We start from the raw sequence: 19,152 nt of genomic DNA, 5'->3' as shown, positions 1-19,152 counted from the left end.
GCAGTGTCTGTATTGGGGGGGAACTGCTTCTGGTTCACCAAGGGGATGCAGCAGTGTCTATGTTGGGGGGAAACTGCTTCTGGTTCACCAAGGAGATGCAGCAGTGTCTATATTGGGGGGGAATTGCTTCTGGTTCACCAAGGGGATGCAGCAGTGTCTATATTGGGGGGGAACTGCTTCTGGTTCACCAAGGGGATGCAGCAGTGTCTGTGTTGGGGGGAAACTGCTTCTGGTTCACCAAGGAGATGCAGCAGTGTCTATATTGGGGGGGAACTGCTTCTGGTTCACCAAGGGGATGCAGCAGTGTCTATGTTGGGGGGAAACTGCTTCTGGTTCACCAAGGGGATGCAGCAGTGTCTGTGTTGGGGGGAAACTGCTTCTGGTTCACCAAGGAGATGCAGCAGTGTCTATGTTGGGGGGAAACTGCTTCTGGTTCACCAAGGGGATGCAGCAGTGTCTATGTTGGGGGCAAACGTCTTCTGGTTCTCTATTGAGCCACAGGGGTGTCTCTCCTGGGGGGAAGCACAGGAATTGTCTAAATAAAAAACCCTCATGGGGAACATTAAACCTCTTGCTGTAAGTAGGAATTAGGTGCTTGGAAGCTGGTAGGAAAGCAAGAGCATCACAGTGAAAAGTTGGCTGTATGGCTTGGCCTTTTAACATCTCCATCAGTAAGTGAGATTCTTAAGCAGGCCATTGTCTTTCTGAAGTGCATTGATTCAGCACCTCGGGTCTAGGCATGTCCTCTGGTGTGTGAATTTAGGGAGCAGAAGAGCTATGGGCGAGCTTGCACATCCAGTTGGGAAGTCTCCTGTGCCATATTTGTGTCACAGAGCTGGTGCAAGACAGGTTTGACTCGCTAAGTAGGTGCAATTTGTCCCTGACTTCAGAAGGTCAGGGTTGTGGTGTGTTTTGGTCCTAGCTACATGACAGATTTTAACCATGTGGACAGTGCTGTTGGAGGCTGGGAGTGAACACAAGTTTTTCAGGCAGTAGGTTGCACATCATAGCAACGTGGCAGAAAATGCTTCCTGTGTAACCTTTTATTCTTTTGGACCAGAGAGGACTTTTACACAAGTAGTGAACTCATTTAGGGTACCTAGGGATGCCATGGTGGTTGGGAGTGCCTTGTTTCTTGCAGTGATCGATTTCCCCTATCAGTTGTCTTTTTGTGTTGTTTTTCCTAACAGAAGCTAACACAAACTTTCTGACCCAGTGTTAGAAAGGAGTTTTGAATGTTCATTATCAGTCACTGAACTCTTTCTGTTCACAGCAGATTGTTAGCAATTTACTGCCTCTTAGTATGGTTTTCAGGCAGGTATGGGGGGGTGTGGTGGTGGTGGGGTGGGGGTGTGTATGCAGAGGTAAACAGAGCAGAGCTGTTTTTAAAGTGCCTTTCCTCACCTGCGAGTTTTCATTTTGCAGACGCTATCAGAAATTGCAGAAGATAATGAAGCCCTGGTAAGAACCTGATTAGCTCATCACCTTGCACACTGCCTCTTCTCTTGCATGACTGAGCTCAGGCTCTTCTGCTGCTCTCTCTATGTAAGCACAACCTGTGCATATTCATTCAGCCAATCTTCAGCCTTCTCTCTTTTCTACTCTTTGGTGCCTGCTAAAGTTCTCTGATGAAGCCTTTGCTTTGCTTGTGGAATGAGTGCTTTGTTTCTGTGACTTCTGCAAGGGCTCCTGCTGCTTCTGAAGTGAGGGTTTTGGTTTGGGTTGTTTTTTTAATGTGAGCAAACAGATAATTTCCCTATTTCCTATAATTCCCCACTTAAATTTGTCTGGCTGACGTGGCTGATAATAGGCAATTTTGAGTGGAAGCGCTGGCCAGATGAAAGGAGGCATTACCTGGGGCCAGCAAGTAATAGGAATTTAAGCTGGCACAACAACTCTTATTGCTACAGGTAGCTGCATAAGGGAAATCTGAATGGAGTGAGTGGCCTCATGTCAGGAAGTTGAGAAGTATACTTATTTGCCTGGCAATTCCAAATGGAACTCCTCTGTGTTCTAATCGAGGCCCCATAGGCTTTGAGAAATTAGGACCTCAAGAGGTACACCATTGACTTGCAAATTCAACGTCTCAAGTACAGCTAAAATCCAAGGAAGCCAAAGAAAAACTGATTAACTCTACATCTGTCACTCCCAGAACGTGATGTGGAGCTGCAGCTCCTCATCTGAAGCCATGCTAGATTATCCCTGCTGCTGGAATTCCAGTTCCAAAGCTTTTTAATTGTTAAATCATTGCCTAATAAATAACTGAGAATAAATTTGGCAGGAAACTTAAATCCTTCCTCTACATTTGCTTTCTCAACTTCAAGTATCTTGTTTCATGGTAGAAAAGCCTTGATTGTGAGGAAAGAAAGGATTTAAGTGGCGTGAGGCTTCCAGAACTGCTGGCAGCACCACCCCTGCCAAAACCTCCTGTGCATTTAGATGGTGATTTTTTTTTCCTCACTGCAGTGAAAAGGGCTCTTAGTAGAAGGATGCTTATGGCCCTTCAGCATCTCTCTGCTTCCAAATTCTGTGCTCCTGTAGACTTTCTCTGTAGTGAATTACATGATTTGCTTCAGGACAGTGCTAAAATACTGACTCATAGTTGCACTGCATCCTGCTTTTAGGACCTGACGGTGCTGATGATGCGAAGTATTCTCTTTGTTTTGGCACAGCTGAGGTTTGTTTACTCGTGGGAAGGAGGCATTGCTCACTGTGAGAGGATCTTAATTCATCCACACAGACAGAACAATCAATGGACACAGTAGTAAGGAAAGTGTGACTGAAGTTTGTCCTAGCTTTGGGAGTTAAGCCAGCAGGAGCTTCAATTGACATCAGTGCACGGAGTGGAGTATTTTGATTTCCATCAGTCAGTAGCACCTGAAATGATGCAGTATAACACAAATTAGAATCATAGAATCATAGAATCAGTCAGGGTTGGAAGGGACCACAGGGATCATCTAGTTCCAACCCCACTACCATGGGCAGGGACACCCTACCCTAGAGCAGGCTGGCCAGAGCCTCATCCAGCCTGGCTTTAAACACCTCCAGGGATGGGGCCTCAACCACCTCCCTGGGCAACCCATTCCAGGCTCACATTTGTGCATGAAAATAGGAAAAAAAATACATATTAAGTTTAGTTGTTGTTTTTTTTCCTTTAAAAAAAAAATCTTACTAACAGACCTGCCCAGCATAAAATGTTCTGCATTTACAGTACTCAAAACTGCTTCTCAGTTCTGGGTTGATGAGGTCGAAGCGATTCACCACTGCAAGAGTTTATTAAGAGTCTGGAGCTCACAAACAGCACAACCCAAGCAGGGGCAGCAATAATAAAAGAGTCATAGTGCAAATCAAAATCATGAGTGCAGAGCTGCACTTGGTTTGTGTCAAAAACAGAAAAGGACAAAGATGAACTCTTCTACGATACATGCAATTCTTGAGTTTGGGACTCTCACATCCTGGTTACCTTCTCTAGTGAAACAACAGGTGTGGAAGGTGGCCTGCTGGTACATTTTGAAGGTAAAGTGTCTACACCAGTGCTCTGTGCAGTGTATTATTGAACATCCTGGCTGGAAGAGGTCTAATGAGACAAAAACCCTTTAGAAGTGGATATAATGACCTGAACTTTTAAACTCTGCAGCCTTCACTTGCTATCTCCTTGACCAAAGAACCTTACAGAAACAAAATGCTTGTTAAGAAAACCACAAGAGTTCCTTTTGATGACATTTCACCAAGGGCCAGTGTTTCATTTTATCTCTGGTAGCTTCCACATGCCAGCCTGAATTACTTAAACCTCAATTTTCACAGAGAGGCCTGGGTTGATAGTTTTCTCCACTAAAGGAAGCTCTTCACAAATGTCATTTTCACTCAGCCTTTTGGCTTTTAGGGGTTCCCAATTTATTTGGGGATTTTTTCTTTATCACATAGTGGTTAATAACTGGGTTTAAAAGCAAACAAACAAAACCCACCCCAAACCCTCTCCTGAAACAGCTCTGCAAATTGACTTCTGCATTGTAGCACAAGCCATGCTGAGTGGAGAGTGATGATCATTACCCTGTGTTGTTAATTTTCCCTGGTCCTTTAAGAAAAGCTGGTCCATTTAAGGAAATCACTATGGAATGAGCAAACCCAGGAGTAAAAAGATGAGGAATTGGAGAAGAGGTAGTTTTAATTTCACCTTCATGAAGAACCAGGGTTCTGCACTTTGGCCACAACAACCCCAAGCAGCACTACAGGCTGGGGACAGAGTGGCTGGAAAGCAGCCAGGAGAAAAGGGACCTGGGGGTACTGATAGATAGTAGGCTAAAGGAGAGCCAGCAGTGTGCCCAGGTGGCCAAGAGAGCAAATGGCATCCTGGCCTGCATCAGGAACAGTGTGGCCAGTAGGACAAGGGAGGTTCTTCTGCCCCTGTACTCAGCACTGGTCAGGCCACACCTTGAGTGCTGTGTCCAGCTCTGGGCCCTTCAATTCAAGAGAGATGTTGAGGTGCTGGAAGGTGTCCAGAGAAGGACAACAAAGCTGGGGAGGGGCCTGGAGCAGAACCCTGTGAGGAGAGGCTGAGGGAGCTGGGGGGGTGCAGCCTGCAGCAGAGGAGGCTCAGGGCAGAGCTCATTGCTCTCTACAGCTACCTGAAGGGAGACTGTAGCCAGGTGGGGTTGGGCTCTGCTGCCAGGCAAGCAGCAACAGAACAAGGGGACACAGCCTCAAGTTGTGCCAGGGCAGGTCTAGGCTGGATGTTAGGAGGAAGTTGTTGCCAGAGAGAGTGATTGGCATTGGAATGGGCTGCCCAGGGAGGTGGTGGAGTGGCTGTGGCTGGAGGTGTTGAAGCCAAGCCTGGCTGGGGCACTTAGTGCCATGGTCTGGTTGCTTGGCCAGGGCTGGGTGCTAGGTTGGACTGGCTGAGCTTGGAGGTCTCTTCCAACCTGCTTGGTTCTATGATTCTATAGCTCCCCTATACTACTTTCCTATGCAGAGAAATGCCTAGTGGACCTCACAGCAGATCTGGTCATAAGAGTTACCTACACCTGAATTTATTGAGGGATAGTTGCAGTTCTGCTTAAAATTCACAGCCTGTTTTCTGTAATCAGAGTTAATGTTTCAAGTGCAGAGATGTCTTGATAGCAGAGGTACAAAGCTATTTTCAGCTTTATGGAATGCAAGTGCTTTAAAATCAGTAGGGCTGGTCCCTGGTAATGAGCAGAGTCAAGCTGTACCACAAAGAAATATTTCAGTGGTGCTTGGCATGATGCAAAACAACCAACCAGCCAAAAAAGGGCATCTCTGTCCGTTGCAGTGTAGCAGTTGAGTGCATTGTCTGTAATCATCTAGGAAATTAGGGGTAGCCACCCCGCAGATTGCTCAGCTTTCAGCTGTACTGAGTTAAGGACCTCCTAGTTTGATTCGGTGGTGGCTCAGCTACACCCTTGGAAAGATTGCCCGAAGAAACAAAGCAGTGTAGAAGCAAGGAAGAGTAACCAGAGCAATACAAAAGGTGCTTGGCCACTCTGCTTGCAAAGCATCTGGCTGCATTATCAGGCTTCCTTTTAGCCTTAGTGTGGTTCTTGCCCCCGTGGCTTTTCCTGGGCTCCTGTCTTCTGCTGCTTCGACACATTCTGCTCCTCTGTTTAAATTTATTCATGGCCTTTTATCCTTGACAACTCTAACTTAAAAAGCTGTTCTTACTCTTTGATGTTGACCTCAAGGATGTCAGGCCTTTCAGCTGCCCTGTATTAGTTGCTGAGTGATAAGGGGCTTAAAGTTAACCACTTCCTTAGCTCCTGCATCTGGTGGTAGGCTGCTACTCCCTTGTTGCCTCCTTGTTCTTTGCTGCCTTCCCTCTGTACAATTAGAGATTGGCTTTGGTTCTGTTTTGCCCCTGAGAAGTGGTTTGTCTAAAGATTGTCTTTGGCTTCTACTCTTAATGGGCTGGTAACTGTGTCCTGGTTGTGACAAGACAAGCAACAGTTAACTTCCAGCTCCTCCTCTGCACCTTTTATACTACAAAACCTAAGACAGTCCACCTAGCTTTATAAAAGCTTCTACTGCTTTTTGTTACCTGGTGACAGCTGAGCCTGACTAATTGTCTCAATTAAAAGCATCAACTGAACAGCTGCAGATTTCTTTCCCTCCTTAATAGCAATCAAAACAATCCATTTTAATACTTGTGTTAAACGTGGATTGAGCTGGTTTGGGGGTTTTGGGTTTGCCTTTTTTTTTCCTTCTCAAAAACATCTGAGATTTGGGTGCTCCAGTCCTATTCATTTGTTTTGATGAGAAAAATCTACATTGCTTTAGGCATCTTTCAAAATATCAGGCACAGTTCTGTGTCTGGCATGCATGATGAAAACACAGTTCAGAGTGTGGCAGTGATTCTCTGAAAGCAGGTGAGGCAGAGATATGGTGGTCAGGGTCCTATGCACGTTCCTGGCATCCCTTTTGTTTTTTGGGGAAGGAAAGAAAATGTGTGGAGTATTTCTTTTCACAGATTCTGAAGGTAGCAATGCAGACAGTTCCCAGGAAGGTAAATTTAACATTAGGCTTTGACCTGGTGTTTCTTTAAAATCCAAAGATGTGAAGTGCAGCTGTTCACTTCTTCCCTGGGCAAGATTGTCAGAGGTGCACAAGCTGTGGATCAGAGCAGGGCACACTGGAGTGGCTGTCATAGGGGTGGGCAGAGCAGAGCACACTGGAGTGGCTCCCATTGGGGCAGGCAGAGCAGGGCACACTGGAGTGGCTCCCATTGGGGCAGGCAGAGCAGGGCACACTGGAGTGGCTCCCATTGGGGCAGGCAGAGCAGGGCACACTGGAGTGGCTCCTATTGGGGCAGGCAGAGCAGAGCACACTGGAGTGGCTCCTATTGGGGCAGGCAGAGCAGAGCACACTGGAGTGGCTCCCATTGGGGCAGGCAGAGCAGGGCACACTGGAGTGGCTCCCGTTGGGACAGGCAGAGCAGGGCACACTGGAGTGGCTCCCATTGGGATGGACAGAGCAGGGCACACTGGAGTGGCTCCCATTGGGGCAGGCAGAGCAGGGCACACTGGAGTGGCTCCCATTGGGGCAGGCAGAGCAGGGCACACTGGAGTGGCTCCCATTGGGGCAGGCAGAGCAGAGCACACTGGAGTGGCTCCTATTGGGGCAGGCAGAGCAGAGCACACTGGAGTGGCTCCCATTGGGGCAGGCAGAGCAGGGCACACTGGAGTGGCTCCCGTTGGGACAGGCAGAGCAGGGCACACTGGAGTGGCTCCCATTGGGATGGACAGAGCAGGGCACACTGGAGTGGCTCCCATTGGGGCAGGCAGAGCAGGGCACACTGGAGTGGCTCCTGTTAGGACAGGCAGAGGGAGGCATACTGGAGTGGCTCCCATTGGGGCAGGCAGAGCAGGGCACACTGGAGTGGCTCCTGTTAGGACAGGCAGAGCAGGGCACACTGGTGGGAACAGTCCCTAGTGTTGCAGATGACAGCTTTATGCTGCTTGAAAGACTCGTGAGGAGGTGCTTCAGGACCAGCTCGCCCATCCTCGCAGCTGTGGTCAGAGGAGGGGAGTGAGCAGAGAGTGGGGAAACTCATCTGTGTGTCCCCACCCAAAAGCCAGAGCCCTGAGTGGCATTCAGGAGGGGTTGTACAAGTAGCTTACCTGGGAGCATAAGATCATTGTCAGTGTTAGAGAGGAAGTTGCAATCACACAGTGCATCTTTTGCTGCTTTTTCCTCTCTTGCTATGCTGACACACATTAAAATGCAGCTTCATCAAGAATTGCCTTCAAGCTAAAGGTGTTTTGCCAGGGTTTGGTATTTACAGAGCTGTTCTGCCTTCAGCCTGAAAAGGTTTTTATGAAGAAAGAGGCCCTGTTCTTTTTATTACTCTTACTTTTGTATGAGGAAAACTCTGAATTTTAGTAAAACTCTGCACTGAGTAGTACAGCTCCTACCACATACCTCCTCTGATTGCCACTTTAACCAACAAGCTTTTGTCCCCTCTCGATTGCCAGCATCTCTTCTGTCTCCTGCTCTTAATAGTGTGAGTGCATCTGTGCATGTGTGTCTGGAAGTGAGCTGCTTGGAAGCCTTATTTCTGCCTAGCTGCTTCTGTTTAAACACTTAACAATGAATCAACACCACCTTCTCCCACCCCCCTCCTCTTCCCTCCAGATACCTTTAATCCTTATCTTGCTCTGGTTACCCTGGAGATTGCTTTCATCTCTAGCTGTGCTATTCCTAATGCTTATCCTTTAAGCTTGGGGGGTGACTTTTGCAATGGCACTTAGGGCATTACGTGCATGTGCAGGTGGGTGTATGTGTAGCTGTGCACACACAGACACATACTGTGTGCGTGGTGCTGCATTAGAGGTAGTGCTCTGGAGTATTTCTTGCTGCTTGAGTAGTCCCAGCCTTGCACCTCTTCGCTCTGATGAATGATTTGAAGCAGTGGAGTGACACCTTGTGGGCCATCTGATCACTTGAAGTTAAAAGCTGCTTTCGCCTTCTGGATCCCAAGTGCTGTTTTAGTAGCTGTGCCAATGATGCCATCGAGTTTAGACATGAATACCACTGGTGGGTGCAGCTCCATCAACTCACTTTTCCCTCCAAAGATGGATTAATTGGCAGGATTAATCAGTAGTTTTGGTGAAAAGAATAAATGAGGCCATTGAATTCAGGTTAGTTTTGTTCCTTTACCTTCCAGCCACTGCTGTTCCAAAGGTGAATATCTCTATGTTTTATGTGATTTAAGCAATCCCTCTGAACTCTGCTCATTGTTAGTGGGGATTGGCTTGCATGTGCAATTAGTTTAGAGATGACTCTATATGTGCTAAACCTATATTAATTAGGCTATACAGGAGAGAACCTACAAGGGTTAAATATCTACCCTCTATAATCCACTTTACTACCTATATGGCCTGCATTTTTCTAACTACTTCTTTGCATTTGGATCTAATTTAGCCTAGTTTCTTAAAATAGCACAATTCCATATATTTATGGAAGGATTCTGTCATGAAGATGCATGAGAATTGGCCTAGAGAAGAGCCTTTCCTAGAGGTGCTCTTTTTATTTGTGGCTTCATAAATAACCATTTTCTGCCAAAGGAATGGATTGGAGTTGGGGGGTGGGGGGGGGGAAGAAACAAGACTATAGCTGATTAAATTTCCTGCAGAGTCTTATTGTTGCCTTGTTATGAAATCCTTAGTTATTTGGCATGCTAATGATGGCATTTAAAACCTAATTTAATTGTTAAAATGTTTGCAGTATTAAAAGTGGAGCAAGCAAAGCACAACACTCTTATCCCCCCAAACCAAAGCCTTCCAGATTGTTTATTCACCAAACAAAATAGTCCCTGTAGAACTGCAGTGGCTTTTGGGGAAGATGCTGTGTTTTATTTTGCAGTTGGTTTGCTAGTTGGTGTTGGGTTTGTTTTTCCTTAGATACTCAAAGCTACTGCAGATATCCTTACCGTGGAAATGGAAGGTTTGGTTTGTCTTTCACTCACAAAATGTCAAAAATGGCAAATTTTATTTTAGTGGAGGGCATCTAGGGGAGTTCTGATGAGGGAGAGCCCCTTTATTAAATGAAGGGGCCACCAAAGGCTGCCTCTTGCCATCAGAAATGCAGATGATGACAGATCCAGCCAGCAGGCAGATTATAACAGATTCAGGCTGTTGGAGTTGCTAACACTCAAACTGATTTTTCACTTTGTTCCTCTCCCCTGCTGTAAATGTCTTCCATCTCAGTGAGTGGCTGTCCAGTTCTTTGTGGTGAGTTGGTGCAGGAGAGTAGGGGAGCAAATCACAGTGTAAAGATCACCAAGGAAGAATGAAAGGTTGGCCAGGGGGGTTAGGAAGCAAGTGGATTAATCAGAGAGATGGAAGGTGAGGTCAGAGAGAAATGCAGCTCAAAGCCCAGGCAGTGCCCAAATGCCTTATCTATGTTTATACTCTTGTTCTTCCACATCTCAGCCATCCTATGAGTGCAGTAGACATCACTGTTGTTTCCTTTTCACAGCCTGTAATCTAATTCTTCTCCCCAAAACATTCTAGCTAGCTTCAAACTAGCACAATTTGCTTCCTTGTAAGAGAAGGAACAAATAATCCACTAAGCTTCTGCCACTCAAGCACCACAATGAGGCAGTTCTTGCGTGAGCTTCAACTGGGAGTGTTGCCAGGAGGTGCTAAGGAGCAGCTCCCTTCTTCCTTTAGGTCTAGAACTCTTGAGTGTGTGAGAGGCATTTCCTTTGGACTGTTGGATTGCATGTGATGGTCTGATGGGGATTAGTTCTTCTCTTCCCCAATTGCTTTCTTCAAGATGACTGCTCTTGATGTTCATGCTGAACTGTATGGGAGCCTTGTCTGCTGCACGCCTCTCTTGCTCTCCTGCTACCTCTCAGTCTATAACTGGCTTCAATTCCCTGCCTTTTCTGCCACCTTCCTTCTGCTTTATTCCCTTGGTCCCTGACCTGCTGCACTAGTGGTAAATGTTGTCCTGACTCCTGTCTCTTGCAGCTTTGGAGATATGTTGTCCTTTACACTGACTGCATTTGTTGAGCTGATGGATCATGGGATTGTATCGTGGGATACATTCTCTGTGGCATTCATTAAAAAGGTAAACTTGGAATCAATGCTCTCTGTTCTCTATCAGGTTACATTTTGGAGATGAGTCCTACTTGTTGGGTTTTTTCTTCTTTGTTTTTCCCCAGGTACATTGTTTAGGTCAAAAGTCCATGAAAATGTGGTTGAAGTGCGGTTGCAGACAATAAATATCTGTAGTTGCAAGATGTGGGAAATCCCATGGGAGTGAAATGGGGATAAGCATTTTATTGGGTTTGTTGCAGAAGAAATTGATTAATTAGTGTGACCTCCCTGCACAGGTAACAGCCAAAAGAAGGGATGCTTTGGTTTAATGTAAATTAAAATGAGTGATACCATGTGGCTTGAAACAAATAAACCCCCAGCACTGCGATGCTTGCTCTGGGAGTATGGGAAGAGGAGAAGCAGGTTAGCTTATCAAGTGAAATTCAGCTGATACCTACTGAGTTCATTGATTTCAACTCTGGCCCTCCTGAATCTTGCAGCTGAAGTCTTGTCTTTTGGAAACAGAACTTTCCATGATTTATAACCTTTTTTTGGTTCCTTTTCTTCCCTGCAGAAGAAAAGACTGGATAGGGCACTTAGAATCATAGAATCAGCTAGGTTGGAAGAGACTTCCAAGCTCATCCAGTCCAACCTAACACCCAGCCCTGTCCATTCAACCAGATCATAGCACTAAGTGCCTCATCCAGGCTTTGCTTGAACACCTCCACTTAGCAGCCCTGAGCACAGCTCATCTCCACTTCCAGTGGTGTCCCTGGACAGTGACAAAAGGTACAAACAAAAGCATTTTCATGAAGCACCAATGAAACCCCAAACTGGCCAGAAAAATCCAGAAGTGAGACTGATAGACAAGAAAGGGGCCAAGGAGAAAGAGGATGACAAAGAGTGACAGAGGAAAGAGGCATAGATGTGTCCTGACCTGCCACACACTTGGGAGCCCTCAGCGGGGCTCTGCAGGCAGGAAGCAAACGTAAAGGAGCACTTTTGGACCCTGACTCTCTGGTGGCAGTCAACAGCTTCATTCTCACTTGCTTCTCTGCTTTTGGCTTTTGACAGGCCACTTGAGGTTGTGGATGGCCTTGCTCAAGTGGTTGACAGGATGGATAAGGGAGCTGATAAGCTTCTGCTAGCTGAGAGGAAACGTTGCATCAGATGCTTCAGCCCTTTGAAGCTCTTCCATGTTCAGTGGAAGCCAAACTTGAATGGAGTTTTCTCTGGAATAGTTTTCTGACTTAAAATGGAAAAGCTGGAGGACACCTCAAGGGGAGCCTCTGACTGCTTCTGACGACTAAGTGCCTGGTGCTGGATGCAATTTCCCTCCCATCTGTCTGTTGGGCACATAAAGACTTCTACTCCAACTGCTGCAGAACAGAATTGGCACTTTGAAGGAGAGCTTTGTTCCTTATCTCAGGGGAAAATAGCATCATTTGGGAAAACAAAACAACTTTGTTATGGTATGCAGAAATCTCTCAAGGCCTTTTTTTATTGCTTATGACAGTGAAGTTTGTTTCCAGCTTCCATAGCTGCCTGAAGGATTCTGGCCTGGCTCAGGAGCAGTGTGGCCAGTAGGACAAGGGAGGTGACTCTGCCCCTTCACTCAGCACTGCTCAGGCCACACCTTGAGTACTGTGCCCAGTTCTGGGCTCCTCAGTTCAAGAGAGATGTTGAGGTGCTGAAAGGTGTCCAGAGAAGGGCAGCAAGGCTGGGGAGGGGTCTGGAGCACAGCCCTGTGAGGAGAGGCTGAGGGAGCTGGGGGGGTGCAGCCTGCAGCAGAGGAGGCTCAGGGCAGAGCTCATTGCTGCCTGCAGCTGCCTGCAGGGAGGCTGTAGCCAGGTGGGGTTGGGCTCTGCTGCCAGGCAAGCATCAACAGAACAAGGGGACACAGTCTCAAGCTGTGCCAGGGCAGGTCTAGACTGGATGTTGTTAGGAAGTTGTTGGCAGAGAGAGTGATTGGCATTGGAATGGGCTGCCCAGGGAGGTGGTGGAGTGGCTGCGGCTGGAGGTGTTGAAGCCAAGCCTGACTGGGGCACTTAGTGCCATGGTCTGGTTGATTGTCTAGGGCTGGGTGCTAGGTTGGACTGGCTGAGCTTGGAGCTCTCTTCCAACCTGCTTGATTCTGTGATTCTGTTATGCCCAGCTCTTGGCAAATGTCATGGCAGTTGGGTATCAAAACACCCAATACACATTTACTACTCCTATCTTCACTTCTTGCAAGAGAGAGTTTGTGGAATGGGCTGAGATGATGAAAAATATCTCTCAGAATTAGTTCTATGATTGCTGTTTCCTAACTGAGCAATGCAGAGTTTTAACCTTGCTGGATTGGTTACTCTGCCTTCTAAAATACACCCTGCAGGAAAAGGTGAGGGGGGGTGGCAGCAGGGAAAGTATCTCTGTGTCCTGACAGCTGTCACTTATGTGGTCAATTGCAATTTCAGTTCCTTACTTGAAAATGAGATGAAACTTTAGTATGAATTAAGAGTAAAACCCAACTTCTGAGAGATTATTTTGTTTTCCTCTATCTTTCTGGCATCCAAATGGGCCCAGGCAGTGAACACAGCACTGCTCACATAACTTACATCTGTGTCCTTCCCTATCCTTTGCTGCTGTGGTCCTTGCTGGATTTGCCATCCCTGGAGGTGTTGAAGCAAAGCCTGGCTGAGGCACTTAGTGCCATGGTCTGGTTGATTGGCCAGGGCTGGGTGCTAGGTTGGACTGGATGAGCTTGGAGCTCTCTTCCAACCTGCTTGATTCTATCACTCTATGAGTGACACCAGCCTCTAAATCCACTGGAATCCATGCCATTGGAATGGGCTGCCCAGGGAGGTAGTGGAGTCTCTGTGGCTGGAGGTGTTGAAGCCAAGCCTGGCTGAGGCACTTGGTGCCTTGGTCTGGTTGATTGGCCAGGGCTGGGTGCTAGGTTGGGCTGGCTGAGCTTGGAGCTCTCTTCCAACCTGGTTGATTCTGTGAACTATGAACTATAGTTTTGTGGTTACTTTGTGGGCTTTTGGTTGGTTTGCTTTGGGATTTATTGTGGGCTTGGTTTTTGGGTGGGTTGATTTGTCTGGTTGGGTTTTTTTTGTGGGGCAAAAGGTTTGGTTGGTTGGGGTTGGTTTTTTGTATGTTTTGTGTGGGTGTATTATGTTGATTTTTATTTGTTTGGTTTGGTTCATTTTCCACCTTTTTGGTCATTGTTGATTTGTTTTCTTTTTCAGCTAATTAGAAACCTCCAAAGATTTGAATTTTGAATCCTCTCCTGTGGCTTTGTTTTCTTCTTTAGTTAATTGAAATTTACTGAAGTTTGTGTTATGAATTCTCTTTTGTTGCTTTGTTTTCTTCTTTAATTAATTGAAATCTCTGGAGGTTTATGGTTTGAATTCTCTTTTGTGACCTTCTTGTGGCCATCCAGGATCTGAAGGGAGCCTACAGAAAAGCTGGGGAAGGACTTTTGAGGCTGTCAGGGAGTGACAGGACTGGGGGGAATGGAGCAAAGCTGGAGATGGGTAGGTTGAGGCTGGAGGTGAGGAGGAAGTTGTTGAGCATGAGAGAGGTGAGAGGCTGGAATGGGTTGCCCAGGGAGGTGGTTGAGGCCCCATGGCTGGAGGTGTTTAAGGCCAGGCTGGCTGAGGCTGTGTGCAGCCTGATCTAGGGTAGGATGTCCCTGGGCATGGCAGGGGGGTTGGAACTGGCTGCTCCTTGTGGTCCCTTCCAACTTCCACTGATTGTATGATTCTATGAAATCTCTTGAGGTTTATGTCTTGAATTCTCTCCTGTTGCTTTGTTTTCTTTTTTAATTAATGGAAATCTCTCGAGATTTATGTTTTGAACTCTCTTCTATTGCTTTGTTATCTGTAATTGAAGTCTCTGGAGGTTTATGTTTTGAATTCTCCTGTTGCTTTGTTCAATTGAAATCTCTTGAGGTTTGTGTTTTGAATTCTCTTTTGTTGCTTTCTTTTTTGATTGAAATCTCTGGAGGTTTATGTTTTGAAATCTCTTTCATTGCTTTCTTTTTTAATTAATGGAAATCTCTTGAGGTTTATCTTTTGAATTCTCTTTTATTGCTTTATTTTCTTTTTTAATTAATTAAAAAAAGCTTTTCAAGTTTGTTTTTTGAATTCTCTCCTCTTGCTTAGAATCTTTTTTAATTAATTAAAAGAAAAAAAACATTCAAGGTTTATGTTTTGAACCCTCTCCTGTTGCTCTGTTTTCTTTTTTCATTAATATAATAAAACAAACCAACAAAACTTCGAGGTTTATGTTTTGAACTCTCTCCTGTTGCTTTATTTTCTTTTTCCATTAATTAAAAAATCTTCTCAAGTTTATTTCTTGAATCCTCTCCTCTTGCTTAGAATCTTTTCAATTAATGAAAAGAAGAAACCATCCAAAGTTAATGTTTTAAACTCTCTCCTGTTGCTTTGTTTTCTTTTATTCATTAAAGAAAAATCTTTTGAAGTTTCTATTTTCAATTCCTGTTGCTTTGTTTTCTTTTATTCATTAAAGAAAAATCTTTTGAAGTTTCTATTTTCAATTCCTGTTGCTTTGTTATCTTTTTTTTTTAATTACTTAAAAAAGAAAACTCTTTTGAGGTTTATACTTTGAATTCTTCCTTGTTGCTTAGTTTTCTTTTTTCATTCATTAAAAAAAAAACCCAAACTCTTAAGCTTTGTATTTTGAACTCTTCTCCTGTGGCTTGGAATCATTTTTAATTAATGAAAACAAAAGAAGGAAATAATTAGAGGTTGATATTTTATTCTCTCTCCTGTTGTTTTGTTTTCTTCTTTCATTAATTAAAAACATTCTTTTGAAGTTCATTTTTTTGAACTCTCTCCTGTTGCTTTTTCTTTTTTAATGAATTAAACCCCAAATTCTCTTGAAGTTTCCATTTTGAACTCTCTCCTGCTTCTTTTTCCTTTTTAATGAATTAAACCCCAAATTCTCTTGAGGTTTCTATTTTGAATTCTTTCCTATTGCTTTTTGTATGAATTAAAACCCAAATTCTCTTGAGGTTTCTATTTTGAATTCTCTCCTGCTGCTTTTTCTTTTTTAATGAATTAAACCCCAAATTCTCTTGAGGTTTCTATTTTGAATTCTTTCCTGTTGCTTTTTGTATGAATTAAAACCCAAATTCTCTTGAAGTTTCCATTTTGAACTCTCTCCTGCTTCTTTTTCCTTTTTAATGAATTAAACCCCAAATTCTCTTGAGGTTTCTATTTTGAATTCTTTCCTATTGCTTTTTGTATGAATTAAAACCCAAATTCTCTTGAGGTTTCTATTTTGAATTCTCTCCTGCTGCTTTTTCCTTTTTAATAAATTAAACCCCAAATTCTCTTGAGGTTTCTATTTTGGATTCTCTCCTGTTGCTTTTTGTATGAATTAAACCCCAAATTCTCTTGAGGTTTCTATTTTGAATTCTTTCCTGTTGCTTTTTGTATGAATTAAAACCCAAATTCTCTTGAAGTTTCCATTTTTAATTCTCTCCTGTTGCTTTTTGTATGAATTAAAACCCAAATTCTCTTGAAGTTTCCATTTAGAACTCTCTCCTGCTGCTTTTTCCTTTTTAATGAATTAAACCCCAAATTCTCTTGAGGTTTCCATTTTGAATTCTCTCCTGCTGCTTTTTTCCACCTTTAATTAACTTAAAAGTTATTTTGAAGTTTGTATTTTGAATTCTTTGTTTTCTTCTTTAATTCAAAAAGAAATCATTGGAGGTTTATATTTTGAACTCTCTCCTGTTGCTTTTATTTCTATTTTAATTAGCTAAAATATTCTTTTGAAGTTTAGATTTTGACTTCTCTCCTGTTGCTTTGCTTTCTTTCTAATCAGTTAAAACTATTCTTTTGAAGTTTAGATTTTGACTTCTCTCCTGTTGCTTTGTTTTCTTTTTTAATTACTTAAAACTGTCTCTTGTGGATGAATATTTTCAATTCTTTCCTGTTGTTCTTATTTCTTTTTTTTCATTAAAATATCCTTTTAAAGTTTATATTTTGACTTCTGTTGCTTTTATTTCTTTTTAATTAAACTTTAAAAGAATATTTTTGATGATATTTTGACTTCCCTCCTGTTGCTTTTATTTCTTTTGAATTAATTAAAAATATTCTTTTAAAGTTTATATTTTGACCTCTCCCCTGTTGCTTTGCTTTGCTTTCTTTTTTAATTAATTAAAACTATCTCTTGAGGTTTATATTTTGATTTCTTTCCTGTTGCTTTGCTTTCTTTTTTAATCAATTAAAACTATCTCTTGAGGTTTATATTTTGGTTTCTCTCCTGTTGCTTTGCTTTCTTTTTTAATGAATTTTGACCAAAATCTTTTGAAGTTTATGTTTTGACTTCTCCTGATTTGTATTTTTAATTAATTAGAAAGATTATTTGAAGTTTATATTTGGACTTCTGTTGCTTTGCTTCCTTTTTTAATTAATTAAGATCCTTTGAGGTTGATATTTTTATTTATTTCCTGTCACTTTGTTTTCTTTTTTAATTAAAGAAAAAATCTTTTGCAGTTTCAATTCCTGTTGCTTTTCTTCAATGAAAAATCTCTTGAGGTTCAGATTTTGAATTCTCTTCTTTTGCTTTGTTTTCTTTATTAATTAAGATCCTTTGAGGTTTATATTTTTTATTTATTTCCTGTCACTTTGTTTTCTTTTTTTAATTAAACAAAACTTTTGAAGTTTGTTTTCAATTCCTGTTGCTTTTCTTCAATTAAAAATATGTTGAGGTTCATAGTTTGAATTCTCTCCTGTTGCTTTGTTTTCTTTTTTAATTAATTAAGATCCTTTGAGGTTTATATTTTTAATTCTTTCCTGTCACTTTGTTTTCTTTTTTTAATTAACAAAAAAAAATTCTTTTGAAGTTTGTTGTCAATTCCTGTTGCTTTCTTTTCTTTTCTAATTGAAAAAAAAATCTTTTGAGGTTCCTATTTTGAATTCTTTCCTCTTGATTTGTTTTCTTTTTAAATTAATTAAGAAAAAATCTCTTGAGGTTTATATTTTGAGTTCTTTTGCCCTTTTTTTCCTTTTTTTTAAATTAATATTTTTTGAAGTTTATTTTTTAATTTCTGTTGGTTTATTTTTGAAATTAAAGTTTATATTTGCAATTCTCTCCTCTTGATTTGTTTTCTTTTTAAATGGACTAAAGTCTCTTGAGGTTTATATTTTGAGTTCTCTTCTCTTGCTTTTTTCTTTTTGAACTAATTATTTTTTTTTGAAGTTTATATTTTTACTTCTGTTATTTTATTTTTTATTAATTTCTGTTATTTTCTGTTATTTTATTTTTTAATTAATTTAAAGTTTATATTTGCAATTCTCTCCTCTTGTTTTCTTTTTAAATGGACTAAAATCTCTTGAGGTTTATATTTTGAGTTCTCTTATTTTGCTTTTTTCTTTTTGAACTAATTAAATTTTTTTAAGTTTATATTTTTACTTCTGTTATTTTATTTTTTATTAATTTCTATTATTTTCTGTTATTTTATTTAATTAATTTATAGTTTATATTTACAATTCTCTCCTCTTGATTTGTTTTCTTTTTAAATGGACTAAAATCTCTTGAGGTTTATATTTTGAGTTCTCTTCTTTTGCTTTCTTCTTTTTGAACTAATTAATTTTTTTTTAAGTTTATATTTTTACTTCTGTTATTTTTTATTAATTTCTGTTATTTTATGTTATTTTATTTTTTATTAATTTCTGTTATTTTATTTTTTAATTAATTTAAAGTTTATATTTGCAATTCTCTCCTCTTGTTTTCTTTTTAAATGGACTAAAATCTCTTGAGGTTTATATTTTGAGTTCTCTTCTTTTGCTTTTTTCTTTTTGAATTAATTATTTTTTTTGAAGTTTATATTTTTACTTCTGTTATTTTTTATTAATTTCTGTTATTTTCTGTTATTTTATTTTTTATTAATTTCTGTTACTTTATGTTATTTTATTTTTTAATTAATTTAAAGTTTATATTTGCAATTCTCTCCTCTTGATCTGTTTTCTTCTTCAATTAATTAAAGAAAAATCTCTTGAGATTTATATTTTGAATTCTCTTCTTTGGCTTTTTTTCTTTTTGAAGTAATTTTTTTTGTGGTTTATATTTTTACTTCTTTTATCTTATTTTTTTAATTAAAGTTTGTATTTGCAATTCTCTCCTCTTGATTTGTTTTCTTTTTAATTAATTAAAAACTCTTGAGGTTTATATTTTGAGTTCTCTTCATTTGCTTCTTTTCTTTTTGAAGTAATTAATTTTTTTTGAAGTTTATATTTTTACTTCTGTTATTTTTTTAGTTAAAGTTTACATTTGGAATTCTCTCCTGTTGATTTGATTTCATTTTCAATTAATTAATGAAAAATCTCTTCTGGTTTACATTTTGAGTTCTCTTCTTTTGCCTTCTTTTCTTTTTTAATTAAATTTTTTTTTAAAGTTTATATTTTTACTTCTGTTATTTTTTCTTAATTTCTGTTATTTTCTGTTATTTTATTTTTTCTTAATTTCTGTTATTTTTTTAGTCCATTTAAAGTTTACATTTGGAATTCTCTCCTGTTGATTTGTTTTCATTTTCAGTTAATTAATGAAGAATCTCTTCAGGTTTACATTTTGAGTTCTC

The 19,152-nt window shown here is 41.1% G+C and overlaps 1 protein-coding gene across 8 annotated transcripts in view; it reads left to right on the top strand.

The window, feature by feature from the left end:
• The window catches only part of ELMO1 (engulfment and cell motility 1), a 340,489-nt gene that overhangs the window by 161,217 nt on the left and 160,120 nt on the right, over positions 1-19,152 (top strand). For all 8 annotated transcript variants that reach the window (XM_064170010.1, XM_064170011.1, XM_064170009.1 and 5 more), the window contains 2 exons: positions 1,426-1,461; positions 10,488-10,587. In XM_064170010.1, coding sequence (XP_064026080.1) covers positions 1,426-1,461; positions 10,488-10,587 — 136 coding nt within the window. The remainder of the gene's footprint in view (positions 1-1,425; positions 1,462-10,487; positions 10,588-19,152) is intronic.

The sequence above is a fragment of the Pogoniulus pusillus genome, chromosome 32 (genome assembly GCF_015220805.1).
Source record: "Pogoniulus pusillus isolate bPogPus1 chromosome 32, bPogPus1.pri, whole genome shotgun sequence".
Classification (NCBI taxonomy): Eukaryota; Metazoa; Chordata; class Aves; order Piciformes; family Lybiidae; genus Pogoniulus; species Pogoniulus pusillus.
Note: the sequence above shows the minus strand (reverse complement) of the source record. Positions and strands in the feature narration are given on the sequence as shown.